This window comes from Carassius gibelio, chromosome B7 (assembly GCF_023724105.1).
Source record: "Carassius gibelio isolate Cgi1373 ecotype wild population from Czech Republic chromosome B7, carGib1.2-hapl.c, whole genome shotgun sequence".
NCBI lineage: Eukaryota > Metazoa > Chordata > Actinopteri > Cypriniformes > Cyprinidae > Carassius > Carassius gibelio.
This window is the reverse complement of record NC_068402.1, coordinates 36,949,772-36,973,202: the sequence shown is the minus strand read 5'-3', so window position 1 is coordinate 36,973,202 and position 23,431 is coordinate 36,949,772. Positions and strand designations below refer to the sequence as shown.

General features: G+C 36.5%; 1 protein-coding gene across 4 annotated transcripts in view; it reads left to right on the top strand.

Moving 5' to 3' along the window:
• Positions 1 to 815: 815 nt before the first annotated feature.
• cacnb2a (calcium channel, voltage-dependent, beta 2a) overlaps positions 816 to 23,431 on the top strand; it is a 28,368-nt gene continuing 5,752 nt past the window's right edge. Inside the window, exons 1-9 of one of the 4 annotated variants that reach the window (XM_052560601.1) lie at positions 816 to 1,013; positions 7,683 to 7,802; positions 11,639 to 11,761; positions 12,200 to 12,336; positions 12,999 to 13,075; positions 16,083 to 16,102; positions 17,009 to 17,089; positions 18,127 to 18,185; positions 19,254 to 19,363. In XM_052560601.1, the coding sequence (XP_052416561.1) occupies positions 969 to 1,013; positions 7,683 to 7,802; positions 11,639 to 11,761; positions 12,200 to 12,336; positions 12,999 to 13,075; positions 16,083 to 16,102; positions 17,009 to 17,089; positions 18,127 to 18,185; positions 19,254 to 19,363 (772 nt within the window). In that variant the 5' untranslated portion in view covers positions 816 to 968. Of the gene's footprint in view, positions 1,014 to 4,528; positions 5,298 to 7,682; positions 7,803 to 11,638; positions 11,762 to 12,199; positions 12,337 to 12,998; positions 13,076 to 15,731; positions 15,866 to 16,082; positions 16,103 to 17,008; positions 17,090 to 18,126; positions 18,186 to 19,253; positions 19,364 to 23,431 lie in introns of those variants that run through there. The other 3 variants (XM_052560599.1, XM_052560600.1, XM_052560598.1) reach the window with 3 other exon arrangements.

Genomic DNA, 23,431 nt, shown 5'->3' with positions numbered 1-23,431 from the left:
GTGGACAAGTCTTTACTTTTATAAAGAATAGCTCTTTAGGTCTGAGACTATACTCTCTGCACCTTTACAGATCTTCTTTATGCACCATGAGCTTGTAACACTCCAAACAGAAAGGAAAACTTAAAATCGCATTATATGTCCCCCTTATAAACTATGAATTACTAATAGTTTGCAAATGTTTTTTAATTGTTTTTTTTTTTTACTGTATGCTTATTATAAATTGTGACCTATCTATTTATCTGTCTATCTACACTACTGTGCAAAAGTCTTATGTTTTCATATTTGGTGACTTTTCAAAACAAAAAAAATGGTCACAAATCAGCTGTTGAGAGCAGCTTTTAAGGGGAGGAGTTTGCCAGCGCTGCCTTGGGGAAGGAGATCAAGAGGACAAATGTACAGCGTTTCTCACTTGATCGTGAAGAGAGCTTTTTTTCTGCTCACATCTGTCTTATGTTATAGTCAAAACCACAGAAGTATTCAAAAAGAGGCTGGATTCTGCAGACGTCGAGTGTTACTTGCATTCAGATACATCCCAGTCATGTGTACTAAACATTAATGAATTATAGCGCTGTCACTTTAACATAAAAACCATCCCCTGATCTGTATGAAGTGTTTTTGTAGCATGTATGTGAGTGTACACGTGGTAATGTGCATGTCTGAGGGCATAGGTTGTTTGTGGGATGGAATGTCATGTTTTTTTCTTAGCGTGGGAAAGAGAGAGAGATTTCTGGGTATAGCAGAGTAACTTTGACGTAGTTTTGGGAGGAGAGAGAACGTCGTAGACGAACACACCATTCATTTTACAAGCACATATTTGAGCCCCTTCAGACTCAGCCCACAGGAGCGAGAGGAAACCGCTCTTCCCGCTCCCCCTTCTCTCACTGGGACTGTTTGTAGAGCAGCTGGGTGGAGTAGAGCTCTCTCTCACACACACACACACTCACACACTCACACACACACACTCACAGATGTTCATAGACATGTACCTCTCAACCAGCGAGGAGTCAGATTTGGTGAGTCCCAAACATCTTACGTTTTTTGTCATTGGTTTGTGATGTTCGCCATCCGTTTTCTGCTCTTTTAAACAATGCTGGGCTTCCTTCTGGAAGTTTCTAGGCTAGGATTTTGTGGGTGGGAAGAACACATTTCCTGAAAGTTTCCTGAACTTTTTTTTTTCTCCACAGTCTTGCATTGATGATTACATATGAGATGTGTTTACACTGATTATGGAATAAACACAGCTTTTAAACATACAGAAATGTAGGTTTCTAAACTACTGTCTGCACGTTTTGGCATCATAAAACTCTAGGAATAATTAATGTGAAATCCCATTAGGTTTATGTAATGTCTAGATCACTTCTGTATGTTCTCTTTCTTTGTTAAGATTACATTCATGTGTAACGGACGCAACATTCATACGTGTTTCCTCCTGGGTTCGTCATGAGGCTATTAATACAAATACACTGCTGAAAGATTTAGTTTTCAAGTTTAAAGGTTGTATTATATATAGAGTGTTTTATAAATAAAAGTATTATCTGCTTGATTAGCAAAGTACTTTGATGAAAATATGATGCATCCACCTTTTTTTTATTATTATTATTTTAGTATGTGTTTTTCTAGACTGATTTACCCCAAAGAAGTCTGGGTAAATATATTTTTTAAACATCTCCAGGACAAATAGCTCTCTACAAAATAAATGAAAGTGAAAATAAAAAAATATAAAGATACATGAGAAAGAGAAAGACACAGATAACCTAAACAACTAATTAAATGCAAGCAAACCACTTAAATAAATGACTACAAATAAGAGCACATAGTCCTAGTATGTGTGTGTGCATGCAAATCTGTGTGATTTAGTCAATATCCATATTGATGTCTGGTGTTCTACTTTAAAATGACAGGGTGGAACAAGATCGAATGCATCAGAGTGAATTTGTGTGTTTGTGTGAGTGTGTTTTCATGATCTCTTTGACCTCTCAGAAAGAAAATCTGTGCTTAATAGCTTGAGGAGCACAGCTGTGACATGTTGACACTATATGACTGTGTGTGTGTGTGTGTGTGTGTGTGTGTATGTGTGTGTGTGTGTGTGTGTTTGTTATAAAGATGGAATAATACCAACATAGGATCATTGGGAAAATATGCCTCTACATAGTTTTTAAAATTACTGCAGTTTTCTGTTGAAGTGAACACTAGTGGCAGTAAAATGCTTTTTTTAAATCCCTTTTCACATTTTATGATCACATGGGGAGATTACAATTTAACAAAATACTTATTTTTTCATGATATTGCACTATTATGCAATATTGTTTCACTTTTGCCACGTATGATTTGTAAATGAACATATTTTGAAGTTTGTATCACATATCCAGCACCGTATGTTTTGGCTTTTCTAGCATAAAGAGTAAACTTGCTCAGTAGTGCACCCGGTACAACATTGCACTTGAGTGCAATAGGTAGTTCTGGTGCGTAGGTAGTTATAAATGTAATATGATAATGCAATATAAATATAATATAATAATAGGAAGAAGATGAATCACAGAAATCCAATTTATAACTAAGTGCTTATAAAAGTGAAATGTATTTGTTGTTTACAAATTCACAAGAGTTTAACAATTCCTGGGTAACCACACAACTTAAGTGAAATTGAAAGTGAAAGTGTCATACAGCCACAAGTATGGCGACCCATACTCAGAATTCGTGCTCTGCATTTAATCCATCCAAAGTGCACACACACAGCAGTGAACACACACACACTGCGAACACACACCCGGAGCAGTGGGCATCTATTTATGCTGCGGCGCCCGGGGAGCAGTTGGGGGTTCGGAGCCTTGCTCAAGGGCACCTAAGTCGTGGTATTGAAGGTGGAGAGAGAACTGTACATGCACTCCCCCCACCCACAATTACTGCGGACCGAGTCTTAAACTGACAACCTTTGGATTACGAGTCTGAATCTCTAACCATAAGGCCACGACTATTCCTTTAAGAGTACAATATTTTAAAGCTGCGGTAGGTAACTTTTGACGCTCTAGCGGTTAATAAACAGAACTGCTTGCGTCTTGCGGAAGAACATCGTTGCCGGAACTACTTCTCTCTGTTTATGTCTATGAAGAATCACAAAGGTACTGGGTTACTCCGCCGCGGTACCCCCGAAGCAATCTAAAATAGTCCGAATATAAACACTTATTATAGGTGCACCCTAGTGATTCAGGACAAGCTAAAAACATGGTTTAGAAAATGGATTCATGGTGTACTCACTTATTATATACATTTTTCTACATTTTGAACACAAACAAAGTTACGGACCGCAGCTCTGATTGGTTATTTTTTACCGGGAGCGGATGAATTTCTGCAAATGGCGATAGGACGACTGGGAGGAGCCAGAGGAGCTTGATTTTTTTCACAAATTATCTGTCTCATATTCTACTGTCAGGACATAATGAAAGGTCTAACAAATATGTAAAAAATATATTTTTACAAAAGTTCCCTACAGCACCTTTAATATAATATAATTAAGTGTGATTTGAATGAAATATTTGGGCACTTAATTGAATGTAAATTGCAATTTAATGAAAATGTATTATAGTTTTAATTTATATTAAATGCAATTAGCCTAAGTGTTTTTTGAGACACTTAAGTTGGACTTAAGTACACCTTGATATGTAATGTCATAATTCGATTAATTCAAATATGGTTAAAGTACTGCCGAATGTACTGACAAGCATTTGCTGTATAGTGAACTAAAATATACTTTAATGTAATTTCTATTGACACTGAAATATCATGTATTTAAGCATTATGTACAGTTACAATATGTGACCCTGGACCACAAAACCATTCATACATGTTTGTGTACATCTGAAAGCTGAATAAGCTTTTCCATTGATGTATGGTTTGTTATTCTAGGACAATATTTGGCCGAGATACAACTATTTGAAAATCCTGAATCTGAGGGTGCAAAAAAAAAAAAAATTCTGAATGTTCTTGTTGTCCAAATTAAGTCCTTAGAAAAACATATTAATAATCAAAAATTAAGTTTTGATATATTTATGGTAGGAAATTTACAAGATCTTAATGAAACATGATCTTTACTTAATATCCTAATGATTTTTGGAATAAAAAAATATTTATTGTTAGCAATTTTTACAAATATACAAATGCTACTTATGAAAAACAATGTGGTTAAACAAAGTGTACTTAACTGAGTTAATTTAACATTAAGTTAATTCAATAGGCATTTTATTTTACTTATATTATATTTAATGCAAGTACAGCTTTTTTTAAATATACTTTCAAGATTCAAAGTGCACTATAAGAGCACATTCAATTTCAAAACAAGGCACTTATTTTTTTTTCGCAAGAACACACATGCACATTTTACAGAAACAGATACACACACACGCACACACACACACACACACACACAAGTAAACGTGCAGTGGGATTAATCACAGAAGACGACACACAGATGGAGCCACTGTGAAGAGCAACGAAGAGCGGAGAGAGCGAGGAGGACAGGAGGGGAGGGAAGATAAGTGAATGCAAAACAGAGGACATACTGGAGAGAGACAGGAAGACTGTAGAGCGTACAGAAGCCTGGATGCCTGAGGAACACTATGGACATACAGAAGACCGAAAGGACAACGTGTAAAAGAAGAACTGGCAGTTAGAGGTGCAGATCACTGCAGCAGAGGTGCTAGCGTCTTTTGCATCGGTGCGCCGGGCTCTAGTGAGCGGGGAAGGGCTCTTCATAGAGGAGCATGGCAGCCTGGTTAGCTGGTGTTGCTGCGGCGGGATGGACTGAGTCTAATTCATTATTCTAGAAGAAAACACACCTCCACTGTCTACACAGGCCACCGCATCATCCACTATGCGCAGGGATCGAGAGCAAGCACATGGAATTGCGTGCCATCGTCAACAACACAGCAGGACTCTACCTTCCCACAGCAGCAGCACATCTAGCATTGATAACATTAGCCCGGGCAACAGCCGAGATATTAGGTAGCACTTTATGTAGCTTAAATTGCAGTTTCAGTGAAAGCTAAACAAAAAAAGCAGTTTCTGATTTTTTTTTTTTTTTTTTTTTATAATTGCATTTTTCATACCAGTGGCCGTCAGGTTTGTGTATAATTTTTGCATATCATTTGGTAGATGGTGGGCAGTAGTTGTTGTTAGTTTACTGAAGTTTGTGGTTGGTATGGTGAGGAGAGCAGATGCTCTAACTGGATTGGCTGATGAAGGCCTCCTGGATACGACTGCTGAAACGAGCAACAGGGAACCAAGTCAAGAACAACGTCGGTGTAAGAAACTACTATAACTCTTAATACACTATTTGCGTGTGCAAGTGAATGGATAGTGACCGCAAAAGGATATGCTAGGATGTTGTTGATTTTCTTAACTTTTGATTTAATCTTTATATGCTCTTGAATGAATGATTAATATTAAACGCACATTTCACTTGTGACCTTGTTTTGACATTAGGTGACCGTGATTTCATGTAAACATCAACAATGTCTATCAAGTATGTTCAGGGTTAATTTCTAAATATTTTAATTTATAATCTCTCTATTGTCTTAAATATGCAGGAAACTACATACAAAGATGCACACATTTTAGTGTATTAATGTCTTATTATTACTAAAAATACGTGCACTTTATTGTATTGAATGTGCACTTGTAGAACTTCAAATATAACTGTACTATAAATGTAATTGAATTGCAGAAAATACAAACTATTGAAATAAAAGGTCACTTAAGTGACTTAAAAAGAGACACTTGACTGTTTCACACTTAAGTAAACTCTTAAAGTTTTGCTTTAAAGTACATTTTTAATCATTGTTTTTTTATCCGTTTGTCATGCTTTATAGAAGTACACTTATTTTTATCTGTCGACTGACATACTAAAGCACATCTGAAGTATTTGATTAGAATTTAACTGCAGTGTGTTATTCAATGTTACATTTGATGTTAATATATTTTAAAAGTACCGAATTGCAACTTCATTATAACAAAACACAAATATATTTAAATATATGACATACAGGTTTCACAAGTCTTCCAAAAAAATTATATTCAGTTTGCACTTAAGTATATATATTTTAACTATATATATTTTTTTTTATTTTTTTATTTATTTTATTTTTATTTTATTTTTTAAGTAACTTTTTTTTTTTTTTTTTTTTTTATGGGAAATTGTGAACAGTTGTAGTATTTTCTTTTTATCAACCCAAAACATTTAGTAATTAGGCTGTGTATCCAGACAATGTTTCAATTAAGTTGAAATCCAATTTTATTTGTAGAATGTCATGTATGTGCTGTAATTGGTCAGATGCTAGAAGTTGATTTATTTTGGACAGTCGATCCTTTTCCATCCCAACCAGTGACAGTGGTTTTGGACTTTAGCTATACCAAAGTCCCTTTCATCTCATTTTAAAATCTAAATTCTTTGTTTATACGGACATCTATTTAACTAGGCATGTCACTCGCTTTGTATTGTTTCTTTTCGTCCATATTTTTTCTTTGTCTTAGGCTAGCCTACTAATGTTACACTTATTAGGCTTATACATATTTTTCTTGGTCATACTATACACATCGACATCGATAACAGAGATTCTTGGAATCAATCTCGACGTTTGGTGATTTGTCCACGTTTGTCTACATTTTCTTTAGCGTTTGGTCTGTCGGTTCGTGTTTACTGGCAGATTACTTTTAAAGATAGATGATATGCAGTATTCCTGTTTTGTTTTACTATTATTCATTTCCGTTTCAATTAAATGTACTTTAGTATTATTACCTGTGTCTAGGGCCGTTGCTAAATAGGGAGCATTCTGTACGCTGCGGTGCAAGATCGTCAGAAATGATCGTGTGTACTCCGTAGGGGCAGCTGGGGCACTTCCCTTTCACTCCAATAGCACAGGGAAAATCCAAAATAACGTTTCTATTGGTTTACCAGAAGAGGAAAATATGTGAGAGACTTTTTACGTTAGCCGTTGTGAGAAACAGGTTACGCTTAATACGCTAGTTCTCTGAAATGAAACGCCAAGTTAATTTAAAGGGACAGTCACCTAAAAATGAAAATGATCTTAATTTACTTACCCTCATCATTTCTTTCTAAACATTTATTTCGTAAAATAGTTTGAAAAAAGTTTTGTAGTGAATTTTATTTATTCATTTTTTTGTCTGTCACGCTTAACTTTGGCCTCAGTAAACAAATAATTTGCTGTTTATTACTTATTTGTAATAAGGTAGTTGGTTATGTTTAGCTATGGGGTGGATTAGGGCATCTAAAATATGGTCAAGCAATAAAAAGCATTAATATGTGCTCTATAAGAACTAATAAACAGCCAATATGCTAGTAATGGGTATGTTAAGTAACTAGTTATTAGTGAGAATTTGTCCCCGTAATAATTTGTTTCCATTTTTTCATACAATGCAAGTCAATAATAACCTAACTTGTTACCTTTCTTCGAAATGATATATAAGAAACTATTCTGCCAAGAACAAATTACACACAACAACTTTAAAGTAGACTAGCTGTATATTTATCCTGAGCAAATGAGTAAATGTCATGGTTTTAAAATCAAGGAAGACAATCAACCATGTGTCATAATCCATGTAATTAATGAAATAAATGCACACACAGAAACAATGTGTATATATAAAAAATGTTCCTGCTTTTTCCACAGGGTTCAGCGGACTCATACACCAGTCGGCCGTCTGACTCGGATGTGTCTCTGGAGGAAGATAAAGAGACCTTACGCAGAGAAGCTGAGAGACAGGCTCTGGCTCAGCTCGAAAAGGCCACGGTATTGCTGCATGTTTTACTGAGTGTCTGATTAATTGGCAGTTTGACAACAAGGGCTTGTTTGAATAAGTTTTTCTGTCTAATAGTGTGTATCTGTTCAAAATAGCATAACTTCGTACTATATATCGCCTAGTTTATAGGGCTCAGAAATACAGATTTCTGGCATGAAACTCTAGATGGCGCAGTCCGATAGGTCTACCTCAATCTGACCTAATGACATCATTATCACATAACACAGCTGATTGGTTCTCTCTTGTATTGCTAGCCAATGAGCTCGCTGCTCAACATTCAAATATATGACTAGTGCTTGCCGTAGCAGTTGCAGCTTGCTTCAGAAACCCTCCACCTTCCCCAGCTCCACCTGTATAGATATGCTACGAGGTGATTTATGTATGCTATGTGGGGTTTATTTCATGTATGTTATATTTGCAGCAGCAATATTTCTTATTATCAATATTTCTGCAGATCTATTCCACCAAGACCAAATATATTAACATTGGCATGGACATTACCATACTAATCCCTCTGAAAGTTGTCATGACAGAACTTCTATTCTGACAGCAAAGGGACTTTTATTATGACAGTGCAAAGAACGGCAGTTAAATTCTTTGATGTAAGACTATGTTGCTTTTTATTTTATCACTGTTATATTCATGTGTCATGTGTGTAGGCTATTTTTTTTAGTTAATATAGTTTAGAGTGCTCACAAACTTACCAGGTTTGCTCTGTTGGTCAGTGTTTAGGCTACTTCTGTTTGATTCGCGTTTTGAACTATTTTTTATTTTATTTTATTTTTTTGTGTGAAAAATACCATAATAGGATTACAGAATCAAATCCTTTTTATTTTATAGATATTTTTATTATATAGATATATTGCATTGTTATTATTATTATTATTTATCAAGTTCAGTTTTTTCATATTGATTCCTTTCACAATTAATTATTTGTAATGTAGAAAATAGGCCTATATAAAATAAATCAATTAATTGCCTTTTTTGTGCAATTATAATTGATATTGCGATGCATGTTATTTAAATTGTTCTTATTTAATATTTCAGAATCGGCATCAGCCATTCAAAAATTGATGTGCATGTATACTGTGCACATTTTGTAAATTTTCTGTATGTATGAATGCATTGAACCATATTTTTAATCATTAGCCAAAATATGCAGTATACAAACTGCTTACTGTAAGGAATATATCCCTCAGTACAATGCAACTGACTTTCCATTTTCACTGTTACAAAATAATTTTGTACACAATTTTTGTAAAAGTTTTATCTAAAAATGGATAAAACCCGCTTTTTATTGGGGAACCAAATGAGGTTTTGTGACAACAGTGTAGCATTTTATATAACCAGCTCCAGTTCTTCATGACTGGTTATAATCATAACTATGAAGTCTAGCTAACTATAAAAATCTAGGTGATTATCCTGTGACTGGTATGAATAGATTTCTAGTATTTTGGAGAATCTCATGAGACTGTTATTCTTGCTTTATAAATCATGCACTGAATTACTAAAATAGAAGACACAGCACCTTCAGGTTTTGTTAGGACATTGAGTGTGATCTTATTTTAAGGCTTAATTTACAGCTGAATGCTTTTAAACACTTTCTTTGAGGCGAACCAAAGCTGTTTGGAGGTGATATATGAAATCTCCCCCCGTAAGTCTTTCCCATCTATTTTTATTCTTCTATTTATTCCTGTTTTTGTCACATTCTCCTTCACCTCTAGGGGTGATAGCTATTTTTAGAGTTTGACATCAATCAGATTTTATAATTTATTTATTGAATGCTCACATAAATATTGATAACAAAGCCAGATGGCCTGCAATTATCTTTCTCTCTCTCTCCCTCTCTCTCACACACACACTGCAATTCTAACCTTAAAGAGTTATTTCTGCCTGATTTAGCATATAAGATATCGTTTTGTTGGTATAAGTGTATGTATACTATAGCTTGGTTCAGTAAAACCAGTTAGTTTACCATTTTTAAGTTACCACGTTTTGCAGTGGTTTCAGGTTTCACAAATTGAATATGTTAAACCACTCTTGGAAGTGCCTTAAAGGAATAGTTCACCAAAAATTGAAAACTAGGCTGCATGATTACATCGTCCACTGAACATCATACAAAGAAATGCTCCAAAACAGCACAATATATTTAAAGTCTTCATAAACCACCCTACAAAAATGTATTTGGAGGCATAAGAATAAAAAACAAATGAAACATAATAAACATTAGAGCTCTAAAATTGATTTGGACAGCATAAAGTAAAAACAAAAGTTTGGAAAAGAATGGAATAATGAAGCTGAAAATTCAGCTTTGATTATAGAAATAAATTACATTTTAAAATATATATCAATAGAAAGCAGCTCTTTTGAATTCTAATAATATTTTCACAATATTACTGTTATTACCTTATTTTTAATTAAATAAATGAAGACTCTGTGAGCACAAAAGACATCAAAAACAAAATAAATTTGTAAATAATTACATGCCCTTAATTATGCATAATGAAAAATGTTTCAGTTTTGCTTTCCGAGGAATGAAATAATTTCAAAACAACCTGAATCTGTGTTAAGATTTAGCATAAACACTCTCAAAGAAAGCAAGCACGCTGTCAGATGTGTGTGTTTCTGGTGAATGTGAGTGAAACTGTAAATGCTAATCAGTCTGAACAGATATTTACACAAAAGGTCACAATCACTCTGTCTGATCAATACTGCATGTGAAATGGAAAGTGGTGTTACATAAGAGACAGACAGTGGCTGTGAAAGCCAAACAAGGGGTTCAAAGCTGCACAATATATATAAAAAAAATTAAAGCTATAATAAATGTTGCATTTTATTACAACAATATAGTGCATAATATAGTTTTGCATATCTTCTTATTTTAATAGAGCATATAAAGATGACGAGTGAGATAAAGAAAGGGAAGATAAAGCAGCATTGTCTTGACAGATCATGGAGAGTCAGGTTTGCGTGTGATCAACGCATCATCCCCATTACCTTCACAGGACACTGTGTCCTCTGTTTGACACACCCATAATTCATTGCGTGTGCAGCCCATCATGTGGAAGTGAACTGCATACTGATTTTGCCCTTGTGTGTCATACACTCATGTTCCTATTTATTATTATTATTATTATTATTATTATTCCTGAAAACACTGAAAAATTTGTAGATAATAATTTACTCTTAATAATTTACTTCTTTTTTTCCATAGAACACAAAATTTAATTTTTTTTTAAATCAGAAAATACTGTCAACCAAAAGACAAAATACCATGTTTTTAGGAATGAAAGTTTGTATAAAATCAGGTGAATGATGAACAAAACCCTTTAGAATATAAATAGAAATAAAACTGCTAAGTTTGTTAGTGCTGCTGCAGAGAAAACAGCCTGAAAAAATATGTTTAGTAATTTAAATCCTCAGACACAGATGTATAATATGCAATACTTGAAAGTGTATTTTGGATGTTTTCTTTCACTAGTCATGAAAAAAAATCTGTTTTATTATTATTATTATTATTAATTTTTTGTAGTGTCTTGCATTGAATGTCAAGAAATCAACATAAAAGTCAGAGCTTGTAAATCTACCAAACACAATCAATGATTTTGTCAGATTTTTTAGTTTTAGTTTTATTAAAACATTTTAATAATTTAATTATCCTGCTGTTCTTTCTCCTGCAGAACACAAAATAAGAAAAACAACTTTATGTATTTTTCAAAATATCTTCTTGATTTGAAATGCTTTGAAATGAGTTGTTGTTAACATCTTTCTCTCCAGCTATTTGTTAATATTTCATTCTGTAATCACTCTTTTTTCTTCTACACAGTTTAAACCAGTGGCGTTTGCAGTACGTACTAATGTTGGCTACAGCGCTTCTCTTGAAGACGACGTCCCTGTGCCTGGAATGGCAATCTCATTCGAGGCTAAAGATTTCCTTCATGTTAAAGAAGTATGTACTTAAACATGTATCCATATCCACATTCACATGTATGCAGATGGAAATGAAGAAGAAATGATTAGAAAAGTTGAGTAAAGTGTTTTAAAGACCTGAGTAAATAAAATAAATACTGTATTTCGCTCACAACAAACAAAACACACTTAAAATACATCATGCAGATTCTTTAACTAAAACTGACTTGCACACATATATAACAAGGCCTTGAATGACAATTTATGGCAGAAAATATATCTGCAAATTTAAAAATAACCAAGATTTATTTTTTTCAGTTATAGTTTTCCACTTCGCAAACAATAATTAAGCATTTCTAGGAGTTAGTATATTTAAGATTATGTATGGCCTTGAATTTGTGCTTTGTAAGGTTCTGTGGGAATGGTATTTTAATGAATAAATATGCTCCATGGATGACTTCTGTGTGTTTAATGACAGAAATTTAATAATGACTGGTGGATTGGTCGCTTGGTGAAAGAAGGGTGTGACATCGGTTTCATCCCGAGTCCAGTGAAACTTGAAAGCATTCGCATCCTCCAGGAGCTACGTGCAAAACAAGGGAAATTTTACTCAAGGTATATGTTCCACTAACACACAACACATCGTTTTTCACTAAACTAAATATTACAGAAAAAAAACAGAGCTTTAATGTGGCCACTTTTAACAAAACTAAGCTGTTTCCCAAAAGCATCCCTTGTGAATAGACGTGTGCTTAATTCAGTTAATTGAATTGAAATAATCATGTTGAATGTGTGTGTGTAGTGTATTTCAAATCTTAAAAGAGTATATTTCAAAATCTCTACTTGCACATAAAAATATTAATCCTGTTAAAGGCCACTTAAGTGAAGACACTTTCATGAATGTTTCTAAAAACTTAAGCACACTTTTAAAAAGTGCAGTTTGCTAAGTACAATTTGTAATGTCAAATCAAAAGTTTATTTTAAATTTAATATTTTAGAGACAAATAATAATACAATTACATAAAAAGATGTAGTTAGGTCCTACTTTAAAAAAAAAGCACTCTAAAATTCATTTAATTGTCATTAACATGCAATTAAGAGTTAAATCATTACTTTTAGTTCACACTTAAGTATACCCTTTAAAAGTACTTTTTTTCACAGGGGATCTAAAGCCTAAGTAGATTGTAGAGACGATTGGTGCCTATGTTTTCTAAAATGTGCTTAGGCTTACAATGCTTTTTTTGTTAAGCATTCTATGTTGTTCTTTTGTTTTACAGTAAACTAGGGGCAAACTCTTTATCCAGTTTAGGAGACATTGTTTCAAACTCACGTAAATCAACCCCTCCATCCTCAGGTATGTTATCGACACTGGGTGTCACATTACAACTCAATTGTTTCACTTTGGGAATTTTATACTTTAAGACACTAAAAGGGTTAGGTCACCCAAAAATTTAAATTAGCCCATAAATTACTCACCTTGAAGTAGGGCTGACCCTGAAAAGTCGACGATTCGATGCTTTGATTCGAGGAGCCTGATTCAACTACTAATCTACCAGTCGAATATTTACAGGGGATGTTATTGATTATGCCATTCTGACTATATGTGAGCTCTCAAATGTCTGATTTCACATACTGTAGAACTACTGGTTTTCTCCCAATAAGTTAATATACAGCCTATTATGATGAAAGCCTGAATAAATCTAACCACCCCTATAGATTTATGTTTCACTTTCTATAATCCGTGACCGACAGAGGAGCATCTTGGCGGCAGGGATTTAAAACATTACCAAGACTCAAACTGACACAGACAGAGACTGTATTCTTTGTAGTACTACGGTGATATCTCTTCAGCGCACAGCACGAGCAGGACACACTACAATGCAGAATATTAATAACTATGACTGGTCTTTCACATCCATAGCATTATAATGAGAACACCATTATAGTAAAACACTGTGAATTTGTAGAGTTTAGCTGCCGCGTTTCTGCACATTGTTTTGTGAAAAACGTGTCCACAAAAGGAGTTCGCATTCACAGCCGCGCACACAGGTTTATTTGCATTCGGGCCTTTTTGCAGATAGCCTACAAGTCTTAATATCAATGTTATGTTGTATAAATAATGAAGCGTATTCTACATTAAATTATAAGTTTAATCCTATTGATTAAAAACTTGCTATCAAATGCTCACTCTACTGGTCATCTTCAGCTCATGCAGCTCAAAACAGAAATGCAGAACATTAATAACTAAACTGTCATATAGGCTAACTTTATAATGAGAGCACTATTGTAAAAACTGTGAATTGTTAGGGTTTCACTGACGTTTAGTGTTAACTATCTTTTAATCAAAACATAAAAACATTATTTACCCTGTTTGTATCTGTGAGTCATTTGTTACACATGTTCCCTGTTAACATCAGTAGTTATGGCTGTCCAATGTCTGACTTGACTCAATGTATTTTGCCCCGCCCCCAAACATATGATTCGACTATCATTCGAATATGAGCAAGATTAGAAAATTCAGATTCGACTATGAAAATCCTTAGTCGGGGACACCCCTACCTTGAAGTCATCCTAGGTGTATATAACTTTCTTCTTTCATACAAATCATATTTCATACGAGTTATTTTAAAAATGGTCTTTGATCTTTCAAACTGATTGATTGATGCCACTGGTGTTGCACTCCATTGGTTCATGAGAAGTTGAATAGAAAGTGCATCCATTAACAAAAAGTGTACGGATGAGGTCAGCTTTGCACATGCGCACATGAGTCTCGTGAAAACCAATTTTTTAATGGATGAGCTTTTAATTAAACTTCTCATGGACCGATGCAGTGCAACATCCGCTGAGTGGCATCAAGCAACTTGAAAGATCAAAGACAATTTTTTAAATAACACTTGCCTGGATTCGTCTAAAAGAAGAAAGTCACATACACCTGGGATGACTTCAGGGTGAGTAATTTATGGCTTAATTTTAATAGATTCAAATATATTCATACATATTCTGAAAAAAAAGTGTTAATTAAATATTGAATGTGCACTTGTAGTGCACTCAAAATCTTAAAAGTATACTTTGATAAAATGTACAGATTATATAATATTCATGAAATAAAAGGCCACTTAAAGTAAGAAACTTCCATAACCAATTTTCTAAACAATTAAGTACACTTTTAAATACTGACCTTGTTTTTTAACATTTTCAAATGTAACATTTTTTGATACATTTTATTTTAAGGTGTCTTTGTTACAGTGTGATTCTACATTTAAGTACTGAGTAATATTAATTAACTACATGTACTTATCATATGGTTATTACCATATGGATAGGGGTTTGGCTTCGGATTACTTGCATGTAATTATGCATAATTTGTTTTTATTATAATATGTAACAATATAATATAATTATATTATGTAACAAGGACACCCAAAATAAAATGTTACCAAAATTTTACTTTAAGTTTGTTCACACTAAAACACATGTAAAGGACTTTATTATAATTTTAATGGTGGTGTGTTATTTGTTAATGCATTTACGTTTATTCAATTGCAACTTAATTAAAATATATTTAAATACATACATGTTTCAATAGGAATGACATTAAAGTATATTTTAGTTTACCATAAATGCTTGTCTGTACATTAAGCAGCACTTAACCATATTTCTTAATAGAAGTAATCATTTCCAACTTAAGTGCATCAAAAAAGCTTAAGTTTATCTAATTGAATTATATATTAACTTAACGTGTACTAGTTTTATTTAATTGCAATTTATATGCAATCAAGTGTTCAAAACCATTACATTCAGTTCATACATATATAAGAAATTAAGTATTATTTTAAGTACGCTACTCCTTTTTCGCAAGGCAATGTTTTTACTGAAATCCCGTGAGCTTCAATGCATAACTGTAATTCTTTGTCTCATCAATGATTATGGTGCATTGTCCATCTTTACGTTGTGTATGAATGTTGCTGAGGCTCATTTGTGTGTGCGTGTGTGTATATATGTGTGTGTAGCTGTGGACATAGACGCTGCAGGGTTAGATCCAGAGGAGAGTGACCCTCCTCCCCATCAGCGTTCACCCAAAGCCAGCCCAAACACAGTAATACCCCCTTTAGCCCGTGAGAAACGAATGCCTTTCTTTAAGAAGGTAAAGCATGCCGATGGACGCTCCCTCGCTCTGAATCTTTCCGTCACAGCAGCATCACGCAGAACCTGTGTCACTTGTCTTTGTCTGAATTCTCATGCAAGCTTACTCCACTCACTCTTTCCCTTCTCTCCCGTCTTGTCTTTGTTCCTCTCTATCCCAATCTTTCACTCTCCCTTTGCCTTTTCTTTTTGTCTGTTTCCCTTCTTCCTTTCCTCAGCCAATCAGAGGCAGAAGTCGGTAAGTCTGGCCTCACAGAGAGCCGCGTGTCAATGGATCATTCCTGTTATGCAGTATGTAGAATTTATTAATTATAACAAATTGGAATCTACTCACTGACCGATTTACATGACAGTTTTAATGTGAAGATAATTTTGATAACACTGTATATATACTAGTAAAAGTGTGGAATTACTTTTTTTAATGTTTTTGAAAGAAGTCACTTCTGCTCAAGGAGGCTGCAGTAATATTGTGAAATATTATTACAATTTAAAAGACATGCTTGCTATTTGATTATATTTTCAATATATCCTAGACATGAGGGAGGCATAAAATGTACAACATAGTAGGAATGATTGCATGGGCACTACTTAGTAACACTTCACTGTGTGGGTCTCTCTTCTGACATTTCTCTGTTATAAAGCTTCAGATTTGCGTTTGTTTGCGTGTGCATGTTTAATCAAAAATATAATTGTTTGTGCAATTACATAGAAAATTGCATAAATAATGATTTTCTAATTTGCTTAACACAGCACTGTTACAAAAGCTTGATATTAATTATTAATCATTTCACTAAAGCCCAAAGTATGTATGAAACACTCAATCTATGTAAACTGTTGTTTTTTTGTTTTTGTTTTTAAGTTGGGTGTCAAACTTGATTTGAACTCAGGCAAAACAAATGCATTATTTAACTACAGAAATGCATTCAACTCATTCAACATATGTCCTTATTCTGCAGTCTACTTTTTAAATTTAACTTCAATCTGAAATCATTAACAATACAGCAATGTAAAAACTGGACATTCTCAGCCTGCTGATATTAAATTTGACACTTGCAGTCTAGATCTTGATACATCTCTCTTTTCTCTGTGTTCAGTGTGTGTTCAGTGTTTGTGTTAATGGTGTGTGTTGTGTGCTGCTCTACAGACAGAGCATGTTCCTCCGTATGACGTGGTGCCGTCTATGAGACCCGTGGTGCTGGTGGGACCGTCGCTCAAGGGCTACGAGGTCAGCATAGAGAAGATACTAAAGGGTTAATCCAGCCCTCATGCTGTCTTTGTTTTGTGGAGATGTTTGGTAAAATGTTCAAGCTGCTCGATTCCATACCGTAAAGGACTAAAAATGACAAAACATGGCAAACGTTGCATTACGTTGCACTGAAAATAAACTACTTAAAACAAATTACTTTGAAGCAATATATCACTTGCAAATTTAACGAATAATTACAAAGAAACGGCCAGATTGAATTCAACTGGAAATTCTGAAGTAAAAAAAAGAATGAATTTCTTGTAAAATGTACTCCAATACTGTAACTTCGAAGTTAACAAATAAAATGTCCACAAACTTTTTTTGTACAAAGGAAAAGAATATATATAATGGATGGATGGATAGACAGATTTAAGGTTCTACAAAAAAAATGTAAAAGTTAAACATCTGTAAATTAAGGTGCAAAAATAATATTATAAATAAAACTATCATTTAAACTGAGCTCTCACATCCAAACATAAAACAATACATTTAAATATGAGTAGATGCATTTACAGTGTCATAGAGAAAAGATTTGTATATTTTGAATAACTTGCAAATTATAATTATGTACTATTTTTATTCTGTGCAATTTTGAGTTTATGTCGTTAGTGTTTGAATTTGTTGCACAGATTATTCTTGATCAAATATGATGCAGAGAACAAAATAACAGCGACTAGAAGAGCTGGGGGAAAGAAAACAAAACTTTAGACAAGAATTTAAGCTGTTTTTCTAAATATCTAACTTGTTTATAAATTCTGAAGAACTGAAGACAAATGCTGACTGACAAAAAGTTAAGTTGGTAAAGATTTAAAGTAAACTATCCCTTTAAATGCCATAAATCATTTGTTTTTATACATTCACAGCATTTGAGTGCTTATATTTTGACTAAACATTTTCCCAGTCTAACATGATTCCTTATTACTTCACAATTACACTGAAATGGTAAAGCATTTAGATTTACATTGAAAAACATGGTGAAAAAACCCTGACATGATTCTTTCTGTGTGTGTAAACAGGTAACAGATATGATGCAGAAAGCGCTGTTTGACTTTCTGAAGCACCGTTTTGAGGGGAGGTGAGTCTTTAAGCAGTTCTCTTCCTCCTCGAGCCTCTTTTGGGATAGTTTATATATTTGTGTGTGTGTGTGTCACGTGAGTGTATGATGTTTCTTTAAATAGTCACATCTCATTGCCTTAATTGGCCATGCTGGTCCATAAGCACACAGCCGGGTCTCATGCCTGTAGCTTCCCTTGACTGCCGTTTCCCGAACACAACTGTGCAGGATTTGCAGTATAACAGTTAAAATTATACATATCTTTTCTGTATTTTACAAACTTTCTCCTTACCACATTCATATGTGCTTTAAAAAAATGCTTTTAATGTATGTTACGTCACGTACAATGGAAGTTTAGATGCTAATTTCATGTTTTCTTATAGTATCTCCTAGTCATATACAAGAAAAATAATGGACTGCTTAGAGAAGGGATGTGTGCATTTGTAACGGATTAGTCAGAAAATATGGTCAGATTTTATATTTGACGCATTATGTGCACTTCCGGTTAAGTGTAAGATTGTTTTTAACGTCTCTTCTGCTCACGAAGGCTGCATGTATTTGACCAAAAATACAGTGAATATTATTAAATATTATTACAATTAAAAAAAGATGGTTTCTATGTGAATATATGTTAAATTGTAATTTATTTCTGTGATCAAAGCTGTATTTTCAGCACCAGAAATCAGTATAATATGCTGATTTGCTGCTCAAGAAACATTTCTGATTAATATCGATGTTGAAAACAGTTGTGCTGCCCAATGTTTTTTTATGGAAACTTATTTATTTTATTTTTCAGGATTTTTTAAAGAATAGAACATTCAAAAGAACAGCTTTTATTTAAAAAGATACATATTTTGTAGCATTATAAACATCTTTACTGGCAATAATTTTACTTGAATGGTAATGCATCACGTTTCCAGAAAAGATTTGTAGCAGCACAACTGTTTTCATTAAACAGAAAAAAAAACATTTAACATTTAATACAATATACTTATGCACATACATGTGGATCGTAATTACATTTAAAGAGCTTGCATTGAATTAACATGCGTAGTTACACTGTGTGCTCTCATGTTTTGTGTATTTCAGGATCTCGATCACGAGGGTGGCTGCTGATATTTCTCTGGCCAAGCGCTCTGTGCTCAACAACCCCAGTAAACATGCCATCATCGAGCGCTCAAACACACGCTCCAACTTAGGCAAGTGAACGTGTTTGATGGTTGAGTGTGAATGACTAAAAAAGGAAATCTTATCTGAAATGATGAGATTTAGTAAATAGGTTTTTTGCTTTCTTGCTTACATCAATTGTATTCTCTTATTATTGAATTGTAATTCCTACAGTATCCAGATCAGGACATATAAACTTTCACACAGGGATGGGCAGTATTTTGTATTTAAATATATTTAATCTTAGTATTTTTGTAGTTTCAAAATACATAAAATACAACCTCTTTTACAATCAAACATCTTTATTAGACTACTATGATTTCTTGTATCAACAAGTATACAAAAATACTAAAAACAAAAAATTACCAAGATTGAATGCATTTAAATACAAAATACACTTGACTTTTCCAAAGGTATTTTAAAATACAAAATAGTATTTCAAATACATGTATATGAAATACTGCCCATCCCTGCTCTCACATAATCAAATATATTTGTCATAGTATTTTTTCAAATCGATGCAGCACACTAAAGCCTGCCAAAATGGGCGGGGCAAAAGGCTATATAAGCAGCCAAATCGCCAGAGGAAATCAGGTCATATGACTGAAGCGACGACACTGAACCCACGGCCTCATGACATGGCATAAAACACAGTACTTGTTCTGTGTCTCAGGGAACCGAGGTTACGTTCATAATGAATATATATATATTACAACTGCTTATTTTGTCATTATTGTTCTGTAATACTTAAATAATTAAATGTCATTTTAATTTTTTTCATTTAGCTGACACTTTTATGCAAAGTGACTTACAATTGCTATATATGTCAGAGGTCGCACGCCTCTGGAGCAACTAGGGGTGAAGTGTCTTGCTCAGGGACACATTGGTGTCTCACAGTGGATTCAAACCAGGGTCTCTCACACCAAAGGCATGTGTCTTATCCACTGCGCTAACACCACCCCATAAATGTAAAGGATTTGTTGTGGAGTGAAAGGAACTAAATGGTTTCCTTATATTAACTGGTATTTAATATAGATAAAACAACTGATGTAACTGTTTGCAGTAAGAACCAAGGTTACGTTCGTAACTGAGTACGTTCCCTTTCGATACTTCACTCATACTCCGTATGGGGAACAAATTCAACCGTGCCGTGCCACGGTAGGGAACGACAAGACTTATCTTGAACACCTTGGGGTCCAGGGGATAAGTGAGAGGCTGGAGCCGTCGAACCCTTGATGCTACACTGTTAAGAGGGAGCTAGCTCCCTGAAGGTGGCATGAAGACGGAGTCTGATAGAAGCCATTGTATCAAACCGAAAGAACCCGAGCGTGCAAGGACAGCGAGGACCAGCCGGCCGCCACACAGATGTCCTTGATAGAGACAACACTAGACCAGGCCCATGAAGAGGCCATCCCTCTAGTGGAGTGGGCTCTTACTCCTATGGGGCACTCAATGCCAATAGAGGAGTAGCATAGACAACAGCGTCGACTATCAAACGCGAGAGCCATTGCTTTGAGACCGATGACCCCTTGGTTTAGCCACCAAAGCAGACAAAACTTTAGCACTTTAGGGATGTAGCCATGCCTGGATTTTAAAATGACCTTTCGAGTCATTGGGCCCAAACTCAAGGCATGCAGGGCTCACCGAGAGGGCCTGCAAATCGCCAACACACTTGACCGATGCTAGAGCAAGTAGCAGAGCGGTTTTGACATCAGGGGCTGAAGGTCAGCTGACCACAGCGGCTCAAATGGAGGTCCTTTGAGTGCTCCAAGGACCGTGTGAAGGTCCCAATTGGGAACGGTGAGGTGACGCGGGGGTTTCAATCACCTAGAACCTCTCAGGAAATGCACAATGAGGCTGTTTCGACCCACTGATTGGCAAGCAATAAGAGCATGAAATGCTGTGATGGCTGCTACATACACCTTGAGCGTGGAAGGGGTGAGACCCTTGTCTAGACGCACTTGGAGAAATGACAGTATTGGAGATATGTCACACTCAACAGGGTCTTTGTTTCGGGCTGAGCACCAGTCAACGAAGACTGACCACTTCTGGGCATAGAGGCGTCTTGTAGACAATGCTCTCGCCTGAGCAATGGTGTGTAGCATGTCCCCGGGGAGGCTTAGAGGCTCCCATCAAGGGACCATACGTGTAGAGCCCAGAGTTCTGGCTGCGGATGCCAGATTGTCCTGTTCGCCTGAGAGAGAAGGTCCAATCTCAAGGGGCTTTCATGGAGAGCCTGAATAGCTCCGGGGACCAAACTTAGCTCCTCCAGAGTGGGGCCACCAGGAGGACTCTGTGCCTGTCTTCCCTGACTCGTTTGATGACCTGAGGGATCAGAGCGATCAGGGGAAACGCGTAAAGAAGGAGGCTGGGCCAGTCGTGGGCCAGCGCATCGGTGTCCTTCAAAAAATAAGTTGGGCAATGAGAGTTGCTTTCTGAGGAGAAGAAGTTCGACCTCTGCCTTCCCCTTGAGAACCGTCTGGGGATGGAGCATCCACTCATCCGAGGGGACATTGCTCCGCGAAAGCATGTCTGCTCCCAGATTCTTCTTGCCAGGTATATGCGTCGCCTTGAGCGATCGCAACCTGGGTAGTGCCCATTCCAAGAGGCGCTTTGTCAGTGCGCAGAGGCGGCTGGACGAAAGGCTGTCTTGGTGATTCATGTAGGACACCACTGTCATGCAGTCTGACTGAACTAGGAAGTGACGCCCTTTCAGGATCGCCTGAAAGGATTGAAGGGCTTGTTCTACTGCCAGCATCGAGGGAGTTGATATGGAGATGGCTCTCCTAGTGCGACCACGAGCGAAGGCTGGTCTGCCCTCGCACAGAGCACCCCAACCCAGGTTGGATGTATCTGTTGAGAGCACTGTTCTTCTGGAAACCGCCTTTAGGGGTACTCCACGACTGAACCAAACAGGGTTCATCCAAGGCTCCAGGGCTGCTAGGCAGGCCTGGTTGACCCTGATGCGAAGGCAGCCGTGCTGCCAAGCATGATGTGGGACCCGGAGTTCCAGCCAGTATTGCAGGGGCTGCATTCGTAGAAGGCCAAGCTGCATCAGTCCTAGCATCCTCTGAAAGAACTTCAGAGGGAAACAGGCTTTGTTCCTGACGGAGGCCGTGAGCTGCTGAAGCGCGCTCTGGTGATACGACCGCCCTCATATGGACTGAGTCAAAAAACCGCTCCCAGGAATGTAATGCGTTGGCTGGGGAGCAATGAGCTCTTGGAAAAATTGACCCTGAGTCCTAGGCACTCTAAGTGGCTCAGGAGTATGGATCTGTGGTGGTCTAGCTTGGTGCGCGACTCGGCTAGAATGAGCCAGTCGTCGAGATAGTTCAGAACGCGGATTCCCATCTGTCCAGAGGGGAAAGTGCCTCGTTCATGCACTTCATGAAAGCGCGAGCAGCTAGAGACAGTCCAAAGGGAAGGACTGTATATTGGTAAGCCACACCCTCGAACGCGAATCTCAAGAATCGTCTGTGATGGGGGGCTATCTGGATGTGAAAGTAAGCGTCTTTCAGGTCCAGCGAGAAGAACGGGCAAACTGCAGTGAGTAGCCGTGTTTTATTATCCCCAACACCCACTCGGACACTCCGAGAATGACCTGCCAGGCTGCTGGTTACGGGCCTGAACACCGACAAGTGTGGAATAGGAAAAACGCTCTCCTTTTGAAAATGTGAAACATTTATTGTGTTCGCCATAATAACGTCACTTTGCATGACCTCAACAACAGTGGGCCCAGGTCGCAAAGTAGGCAGGCGAGAGAGCTTCTGGGGTGGTCCGGCTGCAGCGGGACTTTTCCCCTTCCTCCTCTTCCCACACAATCAGGAGGATTTAGAGGGCGTCGGGTCCAGCACAATCCTTTGCCGGGGGCCCTGACGTCTAGGCGGTTTAGCACGCTTAGCGGGGCGAGCTGGGAGCTGCTCCCTAGGGGGCACCGCCTGGGGGGTAGAAGGAATAAGCTTGCTCTGGTGCTGAGTCGGCACAGTCCTGGGGCAACTCGAGGCAGAGCTGGAGCGTTTGAGCAGGAAGTGTCGCATGGCCTGGGATGACTTCTGTGCTACAGTGAAACGCTCTGTAAATCCCTTCACGGCTGGCCCGAA